Source organism: Rhinolophus sinicus, chromosome 2 (genome assembly GCF_057876585.1).
Source record: "Rhinolophus sinicus isolate RSI-liver-muscle chromosome 2, RSI-T2T, whole genome shotgun sequence".
Lineage (NCBI taxonomy): Eukaryota > Metazoa > Chordata > Mammalia > Chiroptera > Rhinolophidae > Rhinolophus > Rhinolophus sinicus.
This window is the reverse complement of record NC_142502.1, coordinates 84,570,997-84,598,101: the sequence shown is the minus strand read 5'-3', so window position 1 is coordinate 84,598,101 and position 27,105 is coordinate 84,570,997. Positions and strand designations below refer to the sequence as shown.

The following is a 27,105-nucleotide window of genomic DNA, read 5'->3' as shown; positions in this document are numbered from 1 at the left end:
GGGAAGAAAACAGTTTACAAATAAAATTCAATTAAGAAGGATAAGAAGACCATTAAAAAAAAAAAAAGAAGAAGAAAGAAAGAGCAGGAAAAGACTATAACTCACCATGAAAGAAAATGCTGAGACACAAACATGAAAAGAACAAGCATTTCACGTTAGGGGATGGCCTCTGCAAGCAGAGTTCAAAACAAGGCTCCTGTTCCTCCAGATGTCCATTGTGAATGATATCAGCAACGGACTCCATGATGTCAGTTGCACGCTTCATAGAGAAGTGCTGCAACTTTTCAAGCACCCTTTAACCTCTTAATATCACCTCAAGGCCTTATCCCATGAGGGCCGAAATTCCCAGTAAGCTTGGAATTGCCACATGTGCCTGGATATTACCTCCACATATGCTCATTCAAGCTCAAACACTCTGTGACAGTCGTATTAGAAGGTTCTACAAGATAGACAATCTCCTTTACATACCAATGAGAAATCTCCTTTAACAATAATGACGCTCAGTAAAAGTGAAGAATTCCCTACCTTGAACACATTGAGTTGTTGGTTGATTGTCTCTGTTTCCATAGCTACGGGGCCTTGGGACTCTTCGTGCTCTTCAGCCTTCTGAAGGAGAGTAGAAAATTCCTTCAATTTGCTGTGGAATTCTCCAAGACGCTCAATTGTCCCTTCAACCTGCTCCTCTCTGGCTTGTGCTCGGTCCAGCAACTTGTTGCACTGTTTGCTTAAAGCCTCCAAGTCCCTTTTGATGCCAATAAGATCAGGAGAGGTTTCTTCTGTGGCCAACATCATCCTGCAGGTTTTATTGGCATTGTCGTTGCTAGCTATGAGGGCTTCTAGTTTCTTCAGAAAGGCTGTAATAGCCTCCTTTTGATGTTGCAATGTGTCTACATCTCTCCCCACTGGGGCCATGCTATCCAGTTCATCATCAAACTCTGCAAACTGAGAAAACATTTCTCGGATGGTATTCTGAAAATGCCCAATGCCCTGAAGCTTGGTTTCTAAGAAGGAACACTTTTCATCAACCTGCTGACTTAGGGCACTATGCTCTTGAGCTAAGGTTTCTGCTTGTAATAAAATATCAGAGGTTCCTTTTGAGTCTGAGGCTTCTGCCACAAGGTCCTGTGCAAGTCCTTTGGCCAAATCTACCTGCTGCTTCAAGGTCTGAAGTGATTTCTGCTGAGTCTGCAACATGGTCAGGTATTTGTTACTGTAAGCCTGGGGTCCCAGAGAATCATGGACATCTAGTTGTTCCTTTGCACACTGAAGCTGCTTTTTAGCTTCTTTGGACACTTCTTGAAATTCTTTAAACTTCTGGGCCATGCTCTCCAGAGAGAATTTCTTACTGTGAAGTTGTTCAGTGACCACGTCTACCTGCTGGTTCAGTGATTTATTCTCATCTGTAACCACCTCTTTATCTATCTCACAGACACTGAGCAAGCTATTGGCTGCGTTGTTTAGCAATTCCACCATCCCAAAGCGTTGGTCTATTTCCTTCTGCAGAGACTTTAACTTGGCAATAGACTTCTCTGTTTCAGCAGGATCCAAGCAAAATTTTATTTCCTCCAGGTTATTTTGACATTTGTTTATCCATGGCCGGAGAGTCTCTACATGCTCTTTATATTTGAGGGCTTTTTCCAATGTATCTTTTACCTTGTCTTCCCTTTCTTTCACCTGCTTATTAAGTCCATCCCAATTGGTTTTAATTGTGTTAAGTTGTGACTGTAAGGCAGCCTTCTCGGACCCTTGTGTTTTTAACAACAGATTTTCACCTTCTGCAATGGTTTTTTCATAAATACTAGACTGAGCAATCAAAGTTTTACCAAAGTCTTTCTGATATTTAATTAATGACTCCAAGACATCCAGTTTGGCTGATACTGGGTGAGACTTGTTTAACTCTTCTTTCTTTGTATCCAGCCAAGCCTGAAAATCTCGCGACATTTGCTGAAATTGATGAGAGCTGGCACAGGCTGATTGGAGGTGCTGGACGTGATTCTCTAAAAATGAAATTACAGACATGTTTACATCAAAATGCTGATTTAATCTATGGAAAGCCAAAGCAAAACCACCAAAGAAATGTACAGGACTATCTAAAAGCAGGATCTGTGAGCACTGACTAGAATAACTACAAGTGAGCTTAAGTTATTGACAAAGGGGGCGGGGGGGGGGGTAGGAGCAAGAGGTAGGCAAAACTAGAAGAAAAGAGACAATCAAGGAGAGGAGGAGAGAGATGAGAGGTCCAAATTGTGGAATAAGTAAAATGTAAAGCTGCAAGGTGGTAGAGGACAGTCACATACACACACTGCCTGCGGTATAAAGTCACTGCCATTCCAGTATGTGGAAGTGACAACAGTTCAAACTTCTAAGTATGCTGATACATAACCCATCTCTCATCAGATATGACTGTTTACCTTCTATGATTTTATACAGCATGAAGGCAATAGAATGTAGCACACAGGAACCCCATGGGTTTGCATCCCACTACAACCTCTCAGGAGCTGGAAGACCCTGGTCAAATGATTAAACCTCTAAGCTTCATTTCCCCAAATGTAAACTGGCAACATTAATAGACGCTGTTGTGGCAATTATGTGATAGCACAGGTCAAGTTCTCAGCTTAAGGCCTGCCACACAAAAGTGTCCATACAGTAATAATAATCATAATCTTAATGGCTAATATTTAGGATTGAAATCACACCAAAATAAAGGCATAAGCCTAAATAGTTGCTTTGATCAGGAAACAAATCCAATTGATTAAAAAAAAAAAAAACACATAAGCTGAGTATTCACTAGGTACAAGGCCCCTAGTGTTACTTTTCAAACAGAGCAAACACATCAGTCAAATGTGCTATTCTTTGGCCGGCCCTTCTGAAGTCCAATAAGTCACTACTGCTGCCTGTGACAAATACTGGCACACCTGTCACAGGTTTGTGGACACAGAGGTGTGAGAGGAAAATAGTGCCAAATGCTTCTCTTTCACACATTTCCCTATAAATATTTTCTATGACAGAGTTAGATGAGACGCTAATGCAGATGAGAAAATGATACTGCATTTGTGGTTTTTCGTTTGTTTTTTGGTGAAATAAGACTGTCACACAGCAAACACGTTTACATCTTTTAAAAACCAATTTGGAATACCTGAAATTTCAGTGGACCCTCACTGAGTGGACTTTGCCAACACCGTCCCTCTGTTATCTGTGTAGAATTACCCTGACACTATGGGCGCACACGCACACAACCGCTGTCTGCACGTGTGTGAGCGGCCACCTCTCTACTTCTGCACTCAATGGGGGAGGATTCTCTTTGGGGCCACAGATGACTGGCTGCGACTTGGAAATAGGCAATCCATGATCTCTATTTCCAGGAAATACATGTTTTAAAAGAAGCTAGACAAACCTGCTTTTTGCTGGATATCCTTGAATGATTTTAAGATGCCTTCTAGCTGCCTACTAAGTTCTGCTTTCAAGTACTCTTCTTTGACTAGCGCTGACAAATCCTCACAGAGGGCCTGGGCCACTTTTATCTGCTCCGTTTCCTGCTCTATTTCCTGCTTCATTTTTTGGGCTGTTTCCAACTGCTGGTTCATAGCATCAGGCTGTGTGCTCACAGCCACACTGCTGCTGAGTTTATTGTCCAAATCACTCAGTCTATCGGAAAGGCTTCTCAGCAAGCTTTGATACTGTGTGCTTTTAACAATGGCTTGGTCGATCCAGTCACATCTGTCACTCAATTGTCCTGTTAGACTGTCCCATTTTTGGGTCACAGCTGCCAGTTGCTCTTTCACAAGCCCATGGAAGGAAGGGTGTTCACCAGGTCTGCTCAGAATCCCTTGACCAGCTGCTGTAAGCTGCTCATATTGAGATTTCCGAGTGTCAAATTCTTGCAGGAGAATCTAAGGTGAAGATGTTATAAGGGTAAATAAACACACAAATTATCAGATAATTATAGGAGGCATAGCTTTAAGTTTCTAAAGAGACAGAAATGCTACTTATTTATCTCGTTTTTATTTTTGATTTTTAGTTACTGCTTTCCTAGTTTTTATTTTGAGGGCAGTGCAATTATCTTAAAGTAATTCAAAGAGCTGTGCTGCTCCACAGCGATAACGTTTTGCCTTAGATAATATCCCCCAAAGAGGAAAACGAAAGGAATAAATATTTTCACTACTTTGGGCAAAATGAACAAAAATTCATGCACGAATTTGCATATACAAAGGGAAACACTGCTATTGGATAGTTCACATCATACTTGCACCAAATTTGTTTTTTTCTACTTGTACTTTTTCTCTTTGGAGGACTTTTAAAAATACTCTATAGTATTTTACACCAAAAGAAACGAAGAACGGTAACAGTCTTAGAATATATTAAGTTATGGTACATTGATTTACACAGGTTTGTTTTGTTTTTACTTTGTTTGTTTGTTTTTCAACATAAGGTTTATTGATGTTTACAGTCTTTATTATAATGGTTTTAGCCAATGGGTCATGCTGCTCAGAATGTATAGGTTCAACATTGGCTCTCATTCTGTAATGAATGATCCAAAAATTTCCTTTTTTAATGCAATATTTTATCTATCTCTGAGAGACTACCAAGACAGGGGGCAATTATATCTCCCAAAATGGTTACTTACAGCTTTTGTTTTCATTCCCTTCAGATTAAGAACATACATGAATTTGTGTTTTCAGAGTACAGGATCAGCCTCATTGCTCTGATACCACTACCCATACATAAAGAAATCTCACCGAGACCACAACGGAGCTTCTGTATTACGTCTGACTTAGATTTTATGGATTTTTCTCTCCTTGCGGATTTACGCGCTTATAATTAGAGTAGTCTAACCAACCCTCTAGGTTTCAAGGTTTCCTCTTTGCTTCCCTTATTCTTTCCCCTCTACTTATCCTGTTTCTCCCCCTGACAGGGCTGTAGTGCATACGTTTTAAAAGTTTCATTATCTACTATCAGAATCGAAATAAATAAAACCTCAAAGGAGTAATTCCTAAACCATAAAAAGCATACACTAGCTTCTCATAAAAATGTTATTACTTATAAAATCACATTAATACTTCAAAGAAGGCCCTTTATAACAGGGTCTGCACAAACCACAATATGACTGAAATGATCAAGGGACTTGGCCCACTCACGGGCTCCGTTGACTACTGTGAAATGCCGCACAGCTTTGGTTCTCTGGGGTTTCCCACTAACCTCAGAATGGTATCTATGGACATCTGAAACATTACAAATACACTCAAAGGTAGTTAGAGCACACACTGTCCGAGCCTAATATATTCCTAATGAAAACATTTTTCTTGTGAAACACTACTCACCTGTACCTGCTGCCTTTGTGTGTTTAGCATATTTGGGTCAATGGACAGAGGCCCAAGAACACTGACCATCAGTTCTTTTTCCACAAGCCACTGTTTTAACTGAGCCTCTACGGTCTGGAATTGAGTTAGGTTATTAGAGGACTCCTCCAGTTTTTGTTGTCTATCCACTGTTAGTTGATTGAGTTCTTGCCACTTAGAATCTAAAAGAAAAAGAAAGGATAAAGCTGGTATTTCTTATCTATGAAGACTGCAGGATGTGACTCACAATGATATCCAATGGCCACCATTCCGTCTTTATAACTTTTCTTATATAGTTGATCAAAGTCTAACCTAAGTAATTGCATTTATTACAGATTTTTATGGTCCTGATGGTTGTGTCAACTGAAGTAAAATGAAAGTATATCTGAATCTGATTTGAGAAACTAACGTAGAGTATGGAATATTCCTTAAAGCAAACAGGTTCCTGAGCACCCTTGGTCCTTCCAGAAGTCCTACAGAGTCTGCCGATTCAACTATAACCGACCTGCTAGGACAATGAACATTAATCGTGTTCTTTAGTATCAAGTCTTCAATGATCAGTTCTAGGCAACCGACTCTCACATTTTTATATCTGTGCTCAATCATTCTCTTCCATTCAAATTGCACATTAGTAACCAGCTGCTCGAAGTTACACTAGGAAATCTCACCAACCCTTTACACTCATTTTTAAACAAAAAAACTCATTATGTTCCTCTCAAAATTGGTGGATTTTTCTGACTTCGAGATTTCTTTCAAAGGTTATCCTTACTCCCATGTCACTGAGATGCAATAATTCACAATGTTCTTTTACGCCTCTCCTCTAGCCTTGATCCCCAAACTGTAAACCCATCCTTTTACTTCTCCAGTGACCTCACTCCCTCTCTCCATTTGGGTCCTCATCATGAAACACCCAGACCAGTGGTTCTCAAACATTATAGCTGCATTAAAATCTCCTGGAGGGATTGTTAACACAGGTTGTTAATAATCCAGAGTTTCTGATTCAGTAGATCTGACCTGGGGCCTGAAATTTTGTATTTCTAATAAGTTCCCAGGTGATCCTGCTGCTCTGCTCCCAGTCTATGAGAACTACAGACCGAGACTGTCAGTCTTTTCCAGCTGGCTTCCCTGCTATTGGTGTTTCTCAGCTGCAATCCACTTGGTTCTAAAGTAATTTCCCTTACCAAAAAAAAATCATTTTTAAATATGTCACTTCTATGCTCAGATCCTTCAATAACGAAGTCCTCACCCCCTAGATGATAAAATCTGAAGACCTGCTCGGTATTCACGGCCTCCCACACACTAGCCTTAGTCTACGAATCCTAGAGGGTTTGCACGTTGAGATGAATCCTCTAATCTAGCCCCACTGATTTTACCATTAACACCCAAATAGGCTTCTGCTCGCACACGCTCCATACCTGATATGCTCTACCTCCTCTCCATGTATCCCAGCTCTACCCTTCCTTCAAAATCCCTCTGAATTTTACTCTCTGCTGGGAAGGGTTTCCTGTTCTGCCCACCTTCAAGACAGCCTGCTCCTAAAGCCAAAAGTAACTGACCATCACTTGAATATAATAGTCACTCAATAATTGATGGGTGTAATTAGTTGACCTGATGGATGTTTTTCACCTAGCATAATATACTAAAGGTCTGATTTTTATAGAACCCAACCCTGAAACCTTACCTATATGTCATGTTCTGGAAAAAAACATAACCTGACAAAATAATGCAATTAAAACAGTAAACTGAGAGGAAGAAATATCAAAATCTTATCAGGAAGCTTTTTTGAAATATACATTCCTCATTCCCACTCCTATTCTAAAATGTCTTGATAATACTCCCCCAAGTAATTCTGATATCCCAGGTGAGAGCCACAGAGTTAGGGACAAATTCATTATAATGCAATAGGAGTCTCTATAGTTGGACTAAATAGACCTTTGAACATTTAAGATCCCTTGGGACAACCTCTTCCAAACTAAAACATACTGACAGAGTTCTAAATTTATCACAGCATATCTGACTCTAAAGGAAAGACAATCTTTAGCTAAATATAATGTAAAGATTGAAAGTAAATAATTCTTATCAATATAGTACACACATAGTCCTTACTACTGTGTTTCCCTGAAAATAAGACCGGGTCTTATATTAATTTTTGCTCCAAAAGATGCATTCGGACTTATGTTCAGGGACTGAAAAATCATGCTAGGGCTTATTTTCCGGTTAGGTTTTATTTTCAGAGAAACACAGTGTTGCTGCCAGGTACTATTCATCTGAGCTGTGCACACATTAACTCATTGATTTCTCCAAACAACAATATAAAGTAGGAAAAATTAGTATCATTGTCTTTTCCATATTATTACAACACTGAAAAAGGAGTGATAAGATAATAGAGCTCATGAAGAAAATTCTGTACCTATGAGGAACAGTTTATATAGTGACAGAGTCAATATGGGAGGGTAACTCTAGATACAGAATCAAAACCACCAGACTTCTGTGGGGAGCTACTTTTTAATACTGGTTGAAGAAGAGAAGAGAAAAATACAGAGGCAAGAGGTGTCCCAGAAGGAGCTCCACGAAGGAGAAGGGAGCCAACCTTTTCCAGACAAATAAACTAAAAGGAAGGTTTAAATTAAAATGTAACAAAGCATAAAAAATTAGAAACACCAAAAACCTAGTATAAAATAAACAACAATGAAAACATGTTACTCAGTGCACAGTATTTTATTTACTAGTATCTACCTTCTTCATAAAAATCAATTTAGTTACTGTGTTTCAGCAAACCCCCACACCAAGAAAAAATTTGCCAAGTCAGTACAATATAATTTGAAATGGCACTTTTAAATATGCCAAAATAGATTCTGAAACATTAAAGCAAATCCAAAACTAAGTAAGGTTGTTGGATAAATGTTTTCTGATAAAGATTATGATTAAAAAAAAAAGACTGAGCTTCTGTTTGCAGAGTCTGGTATAAGTAACATAACATACCTATTTCTAGCAGCATCTGCTTCCATTTGGGGGCCTCAGGAGTATCCGGGTTCTCCTCCAACAGCTCTGTTAATTTGTCCTTCAACTCCTGCACTTTGTTTACATTTTGCTTCAGTTCTCCCTCAAATGACTAACAAGGGGGTGGGGGGGGGAAATAAAGTTAACTACATTGAAGTACGTCAATATCAAAAACAAAAACAGAATTATGATAGAGAATGACCAAAAGAGGAAAAAAAATCCACTGTTGAATGCTGAAGTGGGGAGGACCTGGAATCAGCAGTTAATTATTTTCCTTTCCTCTTCTAACTACTCATACAAGAATCGCAAAGAGGAATGCTATAGCTACCGCATGGCGATAATGACTCTTGTTCCTATTACCTAGAAGGAATGTCATATTATTCTCAAACAAATCCCTTTGGAAAAAGGGAAGATGGAATTAGTAATCAGTAAGATTATCATTAATAAGAAAATCAGTCTTGATAAAGGCTGCCAGATTTAACAATCTACCAGTGAATAAGTAGTTTTCTGGACAACACAACATAGAGTTAAAATATAGGTTAGTAATTTGTAGACATTTTTGCCATTATTGACACAATGTAAAACCATTTTCCCAACCTTGACAGTTGTAGAAAGAAACACTGTCTATTAAAGAAAAGGAAAGCAGAAGCCCCCCCCTCCCATTTTATACTAGACAGAACAGATCCCTAATACACTTAGCCATTAAATACATAAATCTTTTCCAATAATTGACTAGTTAAAATCCCAGACTGCAACTGATTTAAAGGTGGCAAAGTTGCTTATACCTAACAGTTTATTCATCTTTATAATGTCTTAGTGCAAAAATAGGTGACTACTACCATCAATTTCTACAGAAAGACACATTAAACAAAACCAGAAAATAAGTTGCTGAAGGTTATTGAATAAGAAATCAGGACAGGGCTCCAATCCACCCGGGCTTAGGTAATTCTGAATGCTAATCTGTTCTCTTCCATGTTTTCATGTACCCACAGAATATACCTTATTCTGCTCCACTTGCGTCTTCACAGCTTCAGTATCTGTAGGTGTAGGTGCCTGATGCCACTTTGTTGCAGTTTTGTTCATCTTCTGTAACCACTGCATCATCGCACTTGATTCTTCCTGAGCCTTTTGCAATTTGGTGAGTTTGGTATTCAGTTCGGCTATTTTGTCCTTAAGTAAGAGGCCAAGATCTTCATAACCATGGCTTATGTCAGTCATATCCTTTTTAATAGATGTTAATCCTAACAGCAAGAAAAGTCATTATACTGACACATTTTCAGGATGTTTAGAATAGAGCTCTAGAAATAAAAGTTTGCTTTCTATGAGACTCCCTTCTGTTTTGTCAATATTAGCCTACCATGATGAAATCATACAATTTTTATAAGGAAAAGGTTAGATCATCTTATAAGGCGATTTAATGACAAATAATTTAGGAACATTGCATAATACAAGTGAAATGAAATATATTTTAAATAGAATAAAAAACCAAAACCATGAAATATTACTGATTAATTCCTCAGGCATCAAACTCAAGAAAATAACTCAAACAATATCTCAAGTGACAAAATATCTCAAATTAACCAAAAAGAAGGAAACATAAACCAAAGGCCAAACTGAACTACTGGATTTCACTAATTTCAGAAGAAGAAAACTACATGGAATGCTATATAAACATATTTATGGAGAATGTGACTATTATATTAATACCATTTTAATTCAAGTTTAAAATTTCAAGATAGCTACCATTCACCTCTAAAAACATTTTCTCTGTGAAATGTATAATGCCAGATGGGTATTAGACTTATTGGGGAAATCACTTTGTTAATTATATAAATGTCTAACCACTATATTGTATACCTGAAACTAATATAGAATAATATTAAATGTCAACTGTAATTGAAAAAAAACTAAAATGAAAAAAAAAAGTTCAAAGCATCATAAAAAAATTAAGGAAGCTATTTAATGTAATTGGCAAAGAGAAATGCATCCTCTGCTCATTTATGAAGTAAATTTGGCAACAATTATTGAGATTAATTAGTCTCTGGCTTGTAAATAAGTGCAAATCATTGTCTTTCTCAACAGTAGACTGCAAGTTTCTCCATGAGGGCAGAGATATATCTTTTCTTTTACTCAACATTGAGATCATAACAAAAATGGAAAATATATGATGAATAAACATTATGCATTGTTGAATTCATATATATATGTATATATGTATACGTATGTATATACATATATATACCTTTAAAGTAAAAATTAAAAAGATTTCCTTTCTCAAAAAATACCAAGACATTTTAATCAATAAGCACTTAAAGTTATTCACCTTTATTTGCTAAAATTTCCTGAGTATCTGTAGTTGTTCCTTCACCATTTAATATTACTCCACCTGTAAAAATATTAACACTGAAGTAATCATAGATTTCCATAATATTTCTATACATTAATAGAAGATGACTTTAAATCAAACCCCTGTAAGCAGTAATCATTTAAACATGCCATTACTACTTGAGAGTTTAAAATATTGATTCAATTTCAAAATCAAATGAAGGTCCAAAATTTAAAGATCAAGGAATATCCTCTTTTCTATATACTACTTCTTAAATTAGTAACATGAAGGCCTCAAACACAAGTTTCAGTAATTTAGATTATATACAAGTATACTACTCATTAAATATGAATTTATAAAACAATTCTGTGATAAAGTTTCTTTATTGGTAAAGTTATTTTAGTGCTAAAGTCTCTGATGCTCAGAAGTCGCTCAGTACACGTGTTGCACGAAGCACAAATGATTGACAGACAAAAAAACTTCTGCCTTGCTTACAGAAATGAAAATTGTCTGGTGCAGTTACCCAGTATTATCATGGGTTTAATGCAGGCAGAATGATGTAAGAAGACATAAAAGAAAAGTCGAAAGTAAAAAACAAAACAAAAACAAAAAACCCTACTACTAAACTCACAGTGATGTGGAATGCCTGGGTTTTGGTGTATGACGCACCTGAATCTAAATCCCAGCCCCACTAGTTACAGGCTGTGTTACTGGACAAATTAATCACCACTTCACTAAACTGATAGGGATAAGAGTACCTATCTTGTGAGACCACTGTGGGAATTAAACACGGTAAACCTATTGCCTACAAAACAGGAACTGCTCAGCGAGTAGTAATGCTTTTCTCTTGAAATATATAAACATCTAGCATTGGTACCTTTTTCATAATTAGAATATTTAACAAATAATTAGACTTTCTCATTGGAGTATGCACTGGCTACTTATCTAAAACACAAGGACATTTCCCAAAACTAACCACATGGGAACAAGTGTAAACAAATAAAAACAGTTAAATATCTGAATCTTAATGCAAGTTTCATCCCTTTAAAAAAAGAAAAAAAATCACAATGCTATTTCAGACGGAAGTGAAAATATCCTGTAGATGCTCAAATTTAACTTCTACCATGTTCAGTAGTTATCAAGAATAGAAAAATATACTTTTTACTTATTGCAAATATAAAGTGGACATGAACAAAAATAAAACACAATAGCATTTTTCTTAAAAAAAAAAAAAAAAGAAAAACTTGACATTTCAGGAAATCTGATTAGGAGAGAAGGGAGAGTTCATCACACCATATATAATACAGGTACTCCCTGAAATGGGATTACTACAGCGGAATAAATGGTTGGTTGAGAGAGGCCCAGTTGGAATATCAGTTGCACAACAGGGATGGGATGGGAGGTGGGAGCGGGGCTCAGAAACTCTCAGGATAAAGACATGATATCTGCCTTCTGTCTATTCTTGGAATTTTTATTTTTTAAGGCTGATATTGACAACAATATAAATACATTTCAAACTTAAAACTACACCTCCAACTTAATTTTAGAACCATTATTCATACATGACTCCCTTTCTGTTGAGAAGAGTTGTTGGACTGTGATTTAGATATACTGATTAACATGTTATATAATACTTTTTGGGAGGGAGCTGGATAATGTAAGGAATAAAAGCAGATGGGAATAAAATAAAAATTCCACTCTAGAGAAAAGAACCTGTTTTATTCCCTCACTTCTTCTTTCCCAGGAGTCCAGACTCATTTCTTCATCAAATATTTCAAATAGAATTGCAACATCTCCATTAATTAAGGTGAAAAACAAACAAATTGGAATCTGATCTTTCCCTTCCCCCAATATAATGCTCCTTATTCTCACATATTAATTTGGCTACATTTTAATTGTAGTTTTTAATGAAACATAAGAGCGATTTGAAATTTGACTAGCATATACTTTTCCATGGCAGCTTTTAGTGTGTTTACAGATACCATCTTTCTTGTCACTTACCCCCCCCCCCCCGGAGGTTATTTGATGCATTAATTAAAAAATAATATAGACAAATAAAATTACCATGCGTGGCCCCAATTCTTATGGTCTTTGACATGAATGTAAACAAAGCACATACCTGATTTAACTGCTGCTATTGCCTTTGCAGGGGTAGTCACAGCACTTATGAGGTTACATAGTGAGATCCCACTGTTGTTTACTTTCTGAATCTCTGGTGTTTTTAAACTCCACTGTTCTTGTAATTTCTTGAGGTACAAAAACACATTATTTTTCAGTCTTTGTAATCTTTTCAAAGGTACACATTATAATTCAAGTTCTTAAACACATCTTAAATCAATGATGATTGTGGATCCTGATTTGTGAGGGAGTGGATGGGAGAAAAAGGCACCATCCCTATTTGTTCCAACAGCCCAGATGACTGTTAACACTGTTAGCAGTGAGAAGTGAAGTAGGATCCATCCTGCATTTGGGACCTAGCCACAGTAGAAGTCAGGCTATTCCTAGCTGCCAGAGGTTCCAAAGTAACTGTCAACTGTAAGTCTAGAAAACTACATTAGGTAACAGTCAACTTGCAAGAAGAAATATACTAAAAACAATTTTAAAAAATGGGAATTCAGAATTCCACTTACTAGTGAGTTTTAAACATCAAAATTTCAATGAATTTTTAAAAAACACACACCTCCACAAATTTGGAGTGGGAAAATCGGTATAATTGGTCATAGGTTTTTATGATGTTAAGTCAGATGACAAAAAGACTTGTACACGATTTGTACTAGAAATTCAATTCTATTTGCAAATACTACTTATAGTGATATATCCAAGCTACAGTAAGCTGCTGAGTTGAAGAGAAGAATCTTTTACTTCATATTATGAAAAATGGTATAAAAATAGTTGAAACTAAGTAAAGACTTGGTGGGGAAGGAAACTTGGATGCTAGAACAGTCAGAGACTCACTAATACATCCCAGTCAGAAAGTTAATTCATTGAAAGTTTGTGTTTTTCCTCAAAAGAATCAGTTAACCCCATGTCATGATTTGCAAATATCACCAGAATATACTGTACATACAGAAGGACCTAACGTATGTGATATTACAGAAAAAGGAACCACCATTAGTCTTTTAACCTCTCAGTATTGACACAATAAATTAGTATTATGACAGTGATTGACCTTAGCTTCTTCCAAAGATTTTCCTAAATCTTCTGCACCGAAAGAAGGCTGCACAATGGGAACTCTTTCCGTTGTTTCTTTTATCCATGACTTTAATGATTTAACAAGGACTTGGAAAGCATCCATCTGTTCCTGACAAGAGGATACAGCTTCTTTTCTAGACAACAAAAATCATTGACAAATTTAAGCCACAGAAAGAGATGCTCCAAAGAACTAATTACTAATAAATAAATATTCCCATATCAGGCTTAATATTAAGAAAAAATCTTTCCCCACCTACACTCTAACCCTTTGATACAGAAGGAAAGGTTTCCTGGGTGGTAAGTGAAATCAGCTAAATAACTATTTATCTATTCCTCAGAGGGAAGGTCTGTAGATAAAGAGAAGAGAAGAAATCTGTAACCCACATGTAATGGCACTTTATAATGCTACATCAACTCTAAGGTTATATAAACAGTTTTAACATTATTTAGATTCAGTGAGCTTTGATCTGTCCACTTTATATGGTGCTTACTGCCAGCAGGCACCAAACCAAGGAAAGCATTCACACATCACCCTCACGAAAACAGCGCCACCTAGTGGTTTCTATACTATATTGTAATCACTTCAGTGGATGGATAAAACCGGGTGCTTTAAAGAGCACGGATTTCAGTCACCAAACAAACAAAAAAAATAATGAGGTCAGACCCAATAACTGAAAAGTTTTAATGAGTGCCTCCCCCCTGGGTACTCAGGAAGCTCCACGGCCAACTATATGGGTCTTTCTGTGTCTCAGCACCATGAAGGGAGGGCACATGCCCAGCACATGAACAGCTGTGAAGACAGTTATATTTGGAAGTCGGATGACATGTGGATGACATGTGCACATGTGCAAGTGTGTGGAATATTGGCACATCAGAGTCCACTGCAGCTGGACTATTTATTGATGGCTACGTGGTTTTAAAATTGAATCCATTTGAAAGAAGAAACAACCTCGAGTTTACCTAGGAAAATCAAGACTAATTTCTTCTGTGCAACACGTAAATTAAATATTATATGATAAGATGGCAAATATAGCTCTGTGAGTAGTAGAGACAGCACTCAAAAGTTTTAAGTAGAAAATTAGGAAGAAATACAGAATAGCTGAAAGAAAAACAACTATTTTCTATCTTTTGGGGGTCTTCTGTATAAACTTTAGCAAAACCAGACGTACTATATATTTTAAACAAATGTGAGATCAGAAATATAAAGTTCAGTTACAAGGCTTATCCCCGTACAGCTTTGTAGCTCAACTTAGGTTCGTTCTCTTGTTTCTCATCTTGTTTATTCATGGAGTTATGCCTTACCTACAACTCTTTAAAAAGTAAATTATTTCAGAGGAAAACAAAAAAGGCCAGCTTCTGAGCTGAGCCCAGAAAGCAAGAACCACAAGCTATCTTTCAAGGTTATTTCTGCCTCTGCAAATAAAAATGTGGTATTTGCTAAAGGCTTCAGACACAATAGTGGGTTTAGGTTACTGTCAGTAATACACTACCATCACCATTTTTCTTACATAATGCTTTCTACTTTTATATAAGAAATCTTGAAATTCCCTTCTAAATATTTTAACAAAAATACACTTAATTTTAATAACAAAAACAAAATCAACATCAAAGCACTTATAAAATATCCCTATGCTTATTCTCAAATATTCAAAACTGTTTCAGGTATCTACATAAGTAAATAAAAATAATCTAATTAGTATCAAGTAGAATAAAATCCAATTTCTTAAGCAGTGCTTACTTTTCTGTGATGGTATCCTCCATTTCCTTGAATTTCTTTGACAAATTATTTGTTTTTTCAAAAACCAGAGCCTTATCACCTGGCAAGCCATGGCTGGATATCTCCTTCAAGAGACTCTGCAAAACCTCCAGATCTTTTTTGTGTTCTAAGAATTCAGAAGTTGATTCCTACAAAGCATTTAGATATTTAATCACTATAAGATGTTGCTAGATCTTCAAATGGCATTCCATCAAGAGTTATGTGTGTAACCAGAATCTCACATAAGGAAACCCTACCTATGGCCAGTATTCCTATATATAAATAAACATGCAGGCAGGCTATTTGAAGGAGAATACAGTAAACTCTCTACATTCTGTCTCTTTGTGGGTTCTGGCACATAAAATACTTATATATCATCCATGGTCTGTGGAAAGTGTATGTGTGAAATACATTGATTTCTAATCAATAAGCAAAGGCTTCAAGGAGAAATCAAGGTCTACAGTTTTCAAAGGAGGAAAGCATAGATCTTTATCAATCCATCAGCAACTAAAATGATGGTGGCACATTCTAATTCTGCCAATAAATATATGAGTTTGTCGTAACTGTTAACATACTTGATCAGCCTTCTGAATATTAAGGAAGACATACCTGCATATACCGGGATAATTCAGTAACATCTTTTCCTGGCACATCTGCCTCAGTTAGAGCCTGAGTTTTTGTCTCTAAAAATGTCTGAAGCTTTTCTGAGAGGTTCTCAAACAGTTCTACTTTGGTTTTTAGCTCTTCCATTTTGGCAAGTTTTTCTTTGTGTTTATGACCTGCTTCTGAAAACCGAACAGACAAGTCCTTCATTTTGGCTTGTAGTGAAGATGCAGTGGATGGGTCTGTTGTTTCCATAAATTTCTTCACTTTTTCATTCATGGCATTTATACTGCTCTGACGACTTGCGATATCCTGTTCCAACATCTGAAATGAACCAAATATTGCATAGGTTTTATAATGTTTACAAATAATGTCCCAGAGTTTTAAAAAATTGCTATTCATAACAACATAAGCTTGAATAACCTGTGACTAAGGAAGGTTAATGGCTTGGGACTGACTGAGAAGTTTAATCTGTCCCTTGAGAAATCCCATCCCAAATCTCTTCAAGGGAGAGTAGAGAACAGCTGGCTAGTTGCCTGAGTGAGGCAGGAGATGGCTGCTACTCAGCGACCCCTGGGATCTAACGGAGCCTGGGGATTATCCACGGTCCTAATTTTTAAAAGGCTGGACAACAACAAGATTGATCAGATTAATCTCATGTGCAGCTGGCTGCAGCAATGATAAACAATATAGGACTTGATGTACACGTAAGCCCTGTATAATGAATAATATTCATGAAAAAAGTCTACAGAGCTCTTTCCATATTCCTTCGCAGAAAAATTGTCTTACACATTTGCCTTTGTGCAAGCACTGCTTTCCACAGTTATAGTCAGAAAACGTCTTTTTCTCTATCTTTACATTTATCTTAAACACCTGTCCTATGGAGTTTATTAAATGGTTCTTTTTTTTAAAATCTAGAAGTGGGATTATTTTTCTCTTTAGGATGTCACTTACAATGTTTTTACTGATGATATCCTGAAGAGCAGCAGAGTTTAAGGGCACTTGACCTTGTTCTTTCAGAGAACTTTCCACACTTCCCATCCAGTCCAGCATTTCATCCAGGCCATCTTGCACACTCAGTGAGCGGGTCAGGGTTATCTGGAGTTTTTCATTTCGTTCGTTAACAGACTTGGACAGATCATCGTATCTCCCCACAATGTCATCTAGTCCAAAAAGATCAGGAAACGTTAAGCACAAAGTTCTCTTGGCACTATTTCTTTTCAAAAATACCTAAGGTGAATCCTAAAATTTCTACACCAAAATTGGAAAAAGGGAAAAAAAGTTTAAATGATAAATTCATAATGCAAAATCAGAGCACCATCTAAATAAAACCTTAAAAAAAAAAGAAAAGAAAACATCACAGTGGAGAATGAAAACCAAGTATTTGTTTTAAAATGGTTAATATGTATATCATCTGCATTTGAAGAGATTTTTATTTTTGGATGCATAAACATTTGAATTGTCCTCAAGAGATGAAAGCAGTCCAAACAGCAAATCGTTGAAATAAATCCCCTTCCTGAATCTAACATTTTAAATTAGCCATAATTATTGATAACTATATGGGGGATAAAGGTGACAATCATACACAGCTATTGTCAAGGAACAATACACAGTCATAAGGACTTGTCAAGAATTAACCTTTACATATATAAAAATCCTCTCCCTCAAGTGAGCTCTCTCTCTCTTTCATAAAAAAATGCTTTTGTCATCCATCACATCCTACGCACTCAAATGCACAGAAATTTACAAATGTAAATGTATTGAGAAAATACACAAGGAAGAAAATCCACTTATAATAAAGGTTAAGATCATGATTTTAAAATATACACAAAGAGAATTTATTTGAAAAGTTCAATAGCAGACTAAAAGGAAAAATAAACAAGGTTAACAGGTTAAGCTAGCTCAGATGAGATTAACTTTCAATTCTAAAGACTTAAGATGCTAAACAAACAAACAAACAAAACCAACACGTTTTGGCCTAGTTTTCACTTGGATATAAAGCTCTACTTTTTAACATTCTACATTCTATACTGCAGACCAATGAGAAGTTCCAAGAACAATGGTTTTAATGTGTTCATCTCTCTCTCTCTCTTGCTCTTTCTGGAAAACAATCTGTTTTTAATTGTTAATTTATCACTTATTTTCCAAGAGTTTGAAAAGTATTTTGATTATTTCTGAATTGTTTTAGTCTGACACACTGTAGAATGCTTCAGTAGAAGAAAATTTGGACCTGAAACACCTCTATAAAAACTAACTACCACATGCTTGTGTTTGGCCCGGGGAACATAATCCATATAAACAAACAATATTTCTTTTCGATTGTTTTAATACTATATCATGAGAAAACAGTTTAACAAATTTTCACTGAAGTGAGATGTTATGTTGAAAGGATTTAAAAAGATAATCATGCTCCTGTCATTAAAATACAATGAAGCCCCTGAGGATGCTGGGGGGACAATTAATAAGCACCAAGAAGCTATATATCAGCAGAGAAAATATGAGCCCTCATTTGAAAGTCATAGTAGCAGATGCTCTGAATTGCAGGTCATGATTGGCAGGCAAGCGGCTTTTGAAATGGGCAAACTGTGTATCAACAGGGTACCATCAGCTATCTGTTTAACCATGGTAAGTGATTTCCTAAGCTATTTTAATAAAACTAACACACTGAATTGTTACTGGTGTTTCTGGACTTCTTAGTGATAAAATATTGTCAATAAAGTAAATTCTTGATTTTAGCAATTAAAAATTACTTTAGAAAAAGGTACAAAACAGAATGTACAAAGAATGTTACTCTTTTTTAAGTGGTTGATTTTCTTAGAAGTCAGATCTTAGAGAAACTCCTCTACATCGTAAATATTCTTACACAGATTCCTAGGAAATTATGCCAGAAAGGTTTTAAAGTCTTAAAAGCATGTAACATATGGATTGTAAACAAATACATGTGAGATGATGCATGATTAACAATGGGAAAAAGTCAAAATGCCTCTTAAAATAACAGAAATACATATAATATAGTCTTTCTTTCTCCTCCAAATCTCTATGCCCAAGTCTTTATAGCAGTGGTCACCAATGTGGGATGTCAAGAAAGTGCACTGAGATACAGGAAAAAAACATTAGAGCTTCCATCCATATTTTTATCTTATACTTTAAATTCTTATAGTTTTTTGCATTTTATAATTATAATACACATAACATAATAGATATCAATATGTTTATGTAATTTATATATATATATACATATATATATACATGCATATATGAGGGTACATAGTAAAAATTATTTGATAGGGGTGCATGATCAAAAGAGTCTGGGTGTCTGGAAGAAAGGAAAAAGGTTTACCTTCTACAGAGTGGTTTTAGAAGAGTAAAGACTCATCCTTCTCTTTATCTAAAATTTCTACTCAGATTTTAATTCATGTTTTCACTGGAGTAAGACATATGTCTAACCAACTGTTGTGTTAAGTTTTTATTTCACACATAGAAATACGTGGTAACCTCAAACCACACATTAAAAATATTATGAAGGGCAGCCAAGTCAAAACAAAAAACACAATAAGACAGTAAACAATGTTTATTGATAATCCACTGTGCATTTAGTATAAACTAAATACTGTGAGTAGATACAAAGAATAACATACGATACTTTTTCTCTCAAGAAAGGCACTGTGAGAGCACAAAAGCACCTCTGTACCGCGATACAAGTTTGTAGTGTCACTGAACAACTAGGGTAGCTGGACCCCTGTGAGACCACTCAGAGACTTCTAGAAAATGGAGACATGGGAACACTATTTAAAACATGTCTCTGAACCTCTGAAATCCATGCTCCTGCTTTTAATGGAGACAGGTCCCATCAAAAGTCTATTTTGGCCACAGGCTGAGAGTCTAGCTCTGGCCAACCCCATCAACCAAGAGCATCTTGTTATGTACTGAATATTACAAAAAGAGTTTCTGTTACATCTAAATATAGAACTAAAATTTAAATATACCCTTTTCAAACTACACAGCCCCCACACCCAAGATTCTAACACACCTGCCAAAGAAGGTATACCTTCTCCCAGACTGACAAGCATCATGTCGCTGGGAAAGGACGCAAGTCACACAGCATGTACTAACTAATGAAACTTTTCTCCATATCTAGGAGAATAGCTTCATTTAGAATTTCCCTGAGAGAGAATAAACAAGGAAATGAACACTTACCCAGTGTTTTCTGGATATCATTCTTGGCTGGAAGGAAAGATCCCCTGGCATCTAAAAGCACTTCAGCTGTTTTTTTCAGTTTCTCTACAGCAACCTGCTTACTTGATATCTGTCCTTGCAGAGCCTGGAGGATTAAATGCTTCGATTATAGTCAGTTGAACTAAGTAACATGTTTCCAATATGAAAAAAAAAAAAGACTTATAGTAGGATAAGGTTCAATTAGACAGAATAAACTTTCCATCATTATAAACTTACTCCAGAATTCTAGAACAAAGCCAGTTATAAAGTGGCACTAGTAAAAGCATCAGCCAGTCAGAATAATACAAGTTCAGTCTTGAAATAAAGCCTCGAGCATATTTTCATGATAACTGGCCTGATTCTTGACCCTGTAACCCTCCACCCTTAGCCTGAATTCCCCTTTAACCCCCACTGCCACCAGAAAACAAAAAACAAACACACAGCAGAAAACCTTTGGGACCGTTTCTACTCCATGTGCAAAGATAATTATGGACTTCCATTTCAGGAGATCGTGACTCACTATTGTCATATTTCTTTCGGTGAATTCAATAAACGTTACTTGACATCTAACCAATTCAAAAAATCGTGCAATGTTTTGTGAAAATACAAAAATCAAACAGACGTGAAATGTGCCCACAGGCATTTTCTAGTCGAAGGCAGGAAGTGATAAGTACCAAAGGTGAGTAAAAAAAAAAAAACTCAAACAAACAAAACGACTACTGGAAGTTGAGAGGGGGACTATCTGGGGAGGAAAATGAGGGTCACCTCGATGGTAGTGACATTGAGATGGGTCCTGAAGGGCGTGTGGACTTGGGCTTGTAGAAGTAGAGAGTAAGAACATTTCCCTGCAGGATGAGCAGAAGGACCAAGGAGGGGGACTGTGGGGACAGAGCCCCAGAAAGTAGTTTCCAGGCTCTCGGCCTCACGTGGAGGGGTGCTGGCTCGGGTAGTAGATGGCCGTCAGCTGTGGCTGATTGGCCGTCAGCTGTAGCCAGTTAGCCAATTAGCCGCCAATATAACTGCTGCGGCTACGAAGGAGAGAGGAGGAGAGTGGAGGAGAGTGAAAGAGAGTCGTCGGTGGGTTGCAGACAAAAGGGACAGCAGGGTCTCCCGCACGACAGGGACAGAAACATCAGCGGAGAAGAGGAGGGTCTCATGCAGTTTGAGAATGTATATGGGTGAGTAAGAAGTACCAGGACTGAAAGGCTTCAAACGTCACGATAAGGAGTTCACATTTTATCTTGCTGCCACAGGGAGTCATTCAAGGCTTTTGAGTAAGAAGCTGATGTGCTCAGAGCTGTCTGAGGGAAGGCTAAATTTATATTAATAACACTGTGTGGGATACATTAAATGGGGAAGAAATGAAGCAGAGACACCCGTTAAGGGCACCTTCAGCAGTGTCAACTTCAGACAGGGCCTATCTACGAGGGGAAAGCAGAATTAATTGGTTACGAGGTTGGAAAGAGTCCATAAAATCAGTTGACTGATAATCTAAAGCTGTGCTGACCAATATGGTAGCTACAAACTACACATGGCGCTTAAATTTTAATCAATTAAAAGCAAATGAAATTTAAAACTCAATTTCTCAGTCGTACTGGCCACATTTCAAGTGCTAGGTAGCCAGGTGTGACTGGTAGTTATTACAATTGGACAGAGCATTAGAGAACTTTTGCAGATCATCACAGAATGTTCTATAATCTCCTACAAAGGACAAGAGGAGATTTGAGGAGGTAGGTAATTAATGGAATTTGCCAGCCAAAGTGGAAGCACATTTAGGAGCAAAAGAGAATCTGTTTGGGAATTCATGACTTCAAAGTGCTTTCAGGACACTCCTATAGAAAGCAACGGCAAAGCTGGAAATGGAGGAGACTCTGAATACAGGCTAGAGCCCAACATAAAGCACTGGGAGCCAAGGCTGTGATGAGGTCGCTAAAGGAGAAAGCACAGAAATACCAGAGAAGGAGGCCATAGAGAATCATGGAGGGTGCTTATATTTTAAGTGACGAGGAGAGAAAAAAGAGATAGGACAAATGTGATGAGGGAGATGGAAATGAGCCCAGAATAATTCTTTCCCTAAAGTTTAAAAGTAGAGAGAACGTGGAAAAGGTTCACTGTCAGCTGCTCCAGAAAGGATAATGTAACCTTTAACTTGCTGCCTCGCGGTCCCTGGAGCTCTGTGAGTGAGCAGACGCATGTCAACAGCCGGAATGAGGAGAAAGAGGTAGAGGCAGGAACCGCAGACCCATCTTCCACAAGTCTGGCCCTGCATTCCTCACACCTCTGTCCAAATGGGCCGCCTGGACACACGGGCCTTACGCTTGGCTTTCATTTCACTTAAGGTACTCAAGCTTCTCTTCTAGTCTCACAGTTGGATTGTAAATTCAAATTCCCATATGTCTGACTGTAGATGAACTCATCCCTGGCCACGGGCCCAGGTTTCTAACTGCCTCTTGAATGTTTCCATCTGGGTGTAAAGAGCCACCTCAAATTCAAATCTGCACCCATCATCTCATTCCCTACCCTACACTTCCTCGTGCGGGGGCATCTCACTACCCAAGCAGTGAGCCTGACGCTCCTCCTGCACTCTCTGCCCTCCTTTCCACAGGCAAATCAACCATCAAGCCCTGATAATTTTACCTGATTCGTATATTGGTTTTTGAAATCAGACCTCTGCTCTGTATTTCAGAATCACTGCAGGATAGTCTCTCGTTTCATTGGAAAAAGCACTGTAACTGTGCTCCCGGCCTCCACTGTTTTGCCTGATACAGCCCCCTGCCAATGTATTTTATGGAAAATACGTATCTGACTATGTATATCACTTCCCTCTTTAAAATCTTTCAGTAGCTTCCCATTGTCTTCATAATAAAGGCAAAGGTCCTTTTTTAATAAATAAAAGGTCCGGTGAAATCTGTTCCTTAATTCTATCTTCAATCTCATCTTTCTCCACTTTCTGTTCCAGAAATGTCCAACAACATGGTTATTTCTTAGCTATTTGCTCATGCTATATACCCAGTGCCTTAGCATCTCTACACACCAACCTGCCCATGCAACCGACCCCCACCCCTCCATCATCCTGAGCTTGGCTCTTATTCAACCTTTAAAATTCAGCTGGGAAGCCTTCCCTAACTCCTTACCCCAATTGTAAGTATTCCCCTCAGGAGTTCTCAGAAATACCCTTTGATTATCAGTGAATTTGTCTTTTTTATCAAGCTGTAATCTCCTCGAGAACTAGGAATTTATCCTATTTAGGTTTGTATTATCACTACGTAGCTCAGTGCTTGGCACATAGTAGGCCTTCATAAAAGTTTCTGGCATACAAAGAAATCGAAAACACTAATCCGAGAAGATACACGTATATGCACCCTTATGTTCAGTGCAGCATAATTTACAATAGCCAAGATATGAAAGCAACCTAAGTGTCCATCAACAGATGAATGGATAAAGAAGAGGTGATACATATATACAATGGAATATTACTCTGCCATAAAAAAGAATGAAATGAAATCTTGCCATTTGTTCCAATATGGATGGACCTAGAGGGTTTTATGCTGAGTGAAATAAATCAGAGAAAGATGAATACTATGTGATTTCACCTGTACGTGGAACATAAAAAACACACAAAAAAAACAAGAACAATCTCATGGTTGCCAGATGGGAGAAGAGTCAGGGGGGTGAGTGAAAAAGGGGAATGAAGTAAGAAGTACAAACTGCCAGTTACAAAAACAGCCACGGGGTTGTAAAGTACAGCATATTGTAATAACTGTGTACTGTTTTATAATAACAACAATATTGTAATAACTATGTATGGTATCAGACGGGTACTAGACTTATTGGGGTGATCACTTTGTAAGTTATTTAAATGTCTAATCACTATGTTGTACACCTGAAACTAATATAATATTGTATGTCAACTATAATTAAAAACTAAAAAAAAAATTAAAGAAGATACCAGGTATAAGATTTTAAAAGATCCTCTTCTACTTCAGCCTTCAACAACAACAACAAAGAAAAAAGACAACAAATGCCTAAAGCCAATGGCAAAAATTTCCTCAACTGATTTTCATATCTAAGAAATAATGACAATATACAGGCAGTTGTGTATATATCAGAAAGTCCACAAAACTGTGACCAACATGGGATCTATGATCAGCATACCAGATCCTACAGAGTTCCAAGAGGCCAAAGAATCTGTATCGGAGTGGATCTGCTTGGAAAATTCTCCCAAAGGTTTAGTTAAGAAACTATTACATAATAAGTTCTAAGGAACTTCACCTAGAACCAGACTAAAGCCACAGGGGCAGTTTGTTTGCACTGCATGGTTATTTAGGATATGAAAAAAGGTTAAAGGTACCTCTAAAAAAATATTTTTTAAAAAAATGTGAGTTTCCCGAGGGCCAAGGTAGAGTTTAAAAATCTTTGTGTCTTCACAAAAGCTGGCAAAGGGCCTAGCACATAATGTCTACCACAGAAACAAATACCGGGGGTTGCTAAGAAAAGTACACATTTTAAGAGATGTTATCTATGTATTACTTTTCAAAGTTGAATTGAATTACAGTAGCAATGTGTAGTATGATGTTCACTCAAAAGACGGAGTTAATCAAATGAATGCTAGCATCATTCATTGTATTACAATTTTAGTAGTTTCTTTTTCCTTTCTTAAAATGTGTATACATTTTTTTGGCACCCTCTGTATATGTAAAAGTTATCATGGTTCTATAAAAACATCCAGTACCAAAGATGGCCCTACCTACCATCTTAAAACACAGAAATGGATGACAAAAGAAGCATCTCTTCTTTTCAACACATTCCATGTCTTTTCTCTCCATAATTATGCTCAAGAGAGTCAATATTTTTAATTCCTAACATGTTATCAGGATTAGGAATTGTTTATAGTACAATTTTGGGGAGGGGAGACCCTGTAAATTAAAGTATTCAAACGGGTACCATATGTTGTTTGTAATGGATTTCAATGAAATTAAATCATGAAAGAAGCATCTGTGACAGGGAACACTGCAAGATTATGACCTTAGTCTCCAGCTTGGTCATCAGAAAAGGGAGAAATTATAAAGCTGTAGGTACTTGTCCAGCTCATAAAAGTTTCCTGACTTATGGCCATCCCAGAGATCAGCACAGGGCTGGAAGGTTGACATTGTCGGTCAGTGTGACCTAGCTCCATGCCTGGTCCAAACTCAGGCCTCTAGATTGGTCCCCAAATCCTGTCTTTCTGTGCCTTGTATGGGGCAAAAATTTTGCATTATCCACTGATTTCCCTGGAAGCAGATTTTGAGAAGTGTCATTACAGCCCAGTATTATCAGATGGTTGGCAATACAGCTAACAGTCCTTTGAATAATAATGCTAAAATAACACGCTATTGGACAAAATTATTTCAAATGAACCAACTGGGTGCCCCAAACTTGCATTTATTATACAATAGAATATAAGTAGAAGTTAGCATTGTAAATGTAGAGAAGGCTGATTTTTTGTAATATTCTTCTGTGCTTATATTATTGTTAAAGAAAATAATGTTTAAATGTTAGTAAAATGAAAGAAACGGGGACTGTCTCATTTTCATAAAAATGTATCCTCTCTACAAGCTGAGATCAACTGAGAGGAAAATATGTACATATGCCAAGAACAACCTTAATTGCACATTTAATTTTTAAAATTATGCTGTGGCTTAATTAGAATTCATTCTCTTTAGAGACACTGCTCTCCTTTTTACATTTCTTTAGCTGCCTCAGGACTAGAGAAATCTTTTTTTGGACCACATATCAAGTATGTTTTTCTCTGTTTTATAATTACTTCATGTTTCTGCTTAATTTAAAAGCCATAATATTCTTTTGGGTTTTCTTTTCTTTCTTTCTTTCTTTCTTTCTTTCTTTCTTTCTTTCTTTCTTTCTTTCTTTCTTTCTTTCTTTTTTGCTCTAGTTACATAAAAATTATTTTTATACTGAATGCAGTGTTTCCTAATATATGATGTCTGACAATTAAGTTCGTGAACTTGTTGCAATGATGTTGCTAACCTTTTCTGATATCAGAGGGATTATTCATTATGAATTTGTACCAATTGGGCAAACAGGTAACCAAGTTTACTATTTGGAAGCGCTGAAAATGCTGCGGGAAAAAGTTAGACGACCTGAATTTTTTGCCAACAATTCATGGTATTTGCATCACGACAATGCACCAACCCACACGGCACTGTCTGTAAGAGAGCTTTAGCCAGTAAACAAATAATTGTATTGGAACACCCTCCCTACTCACCTGATCTGGCACTCAATGACTTCTTTCTTTGCCTGAAGTTAAAGGAAATACTGAAAGGAAGACATTTTGATGTCATTCAGGACATCAAGGATAATACAACCACAGCTCTGATGGCCATTCCAGAAAAAGAGTTCCAAAATTGCTCTGAAGGGTAAACCAGGTGCATAGCTTCCCAAAGGGAGTACCTCAAAGGCGACCGTAGTGATATTCAGCAGTGAGGTATGTAGCACTTTTTCTAGGATGAGTTCACGAATTTAATTGTCCAATCTCGTATATCTAACTTAAAATGAGTTATTTCTATTTTATACACTTTCCTATACTAAAAATACCCAATTACATCATTAAATGTAATATAGGAAATCTTAATAATTCTCTTAAGCTATTGGCATTTCTTGCCAAAATAGTAGCTTTTATG

The 27,105-nt window shown here is 37.0% G+C and overlaps 1 protein-coding gene across 32 annotated transcripts in view; it reads right to left on the bottom strand.

Moving 5' to 3' along the window:
- The window catches only part of DST (dystonin), a 428,859-nt gene that overhangs the window by 91,079 nt on the left and 310,675 nt on the right, over nt 1-27,105 (bottom strand). For all 32 annotated transcript variants that reach the window (XM_019734620.3, XM_019734625.3, XM_019734626.3 and 29 more), the window contains 12 exons: nt 20,411-20,534; nt 17,168-17,376; nt 16,220-16,537; nt 15,593-15,759; nt 13,832-13,988; nt 12,782-12,908; nt 10,660-10,722; nt 9,336-9,577; nt 8,319-8,448; nt 5,319-5,518; nt 3,395-3,890; nt 526-1,997 (listed from right to left, as the gene is read on the bottom strand). In XM_019734620.3, the coding sequence (XP_019590179.3) occupies nt 526-1,997; nt 3,395-3,890; nt 5,319-5,518; nt 8,319-8,448; nt 9,336-9,577; nt 10,660-10,722; nt 12,782-12,908; nt 13,832-13,988; nt 15,593-15,759; nt 16,220-16,537; nt 17,168-17,376; nt 20,411-20,534 (3,705 nt within the window). The remainder of the gene's footprint in view (nt 1-525; nt 1,998-3,394; nt 3,891-5,318; nt 5,519-8,318; nt 8,449-9,335; nt 9,578-10,659; nt 10,723-12,781; nt 12,909-13,831; nt 13,989-15,592; nt 15,760-16,219; nt 16,538-17,167; nt 17,377-20,410; nt 20,535-27,105) is intronic.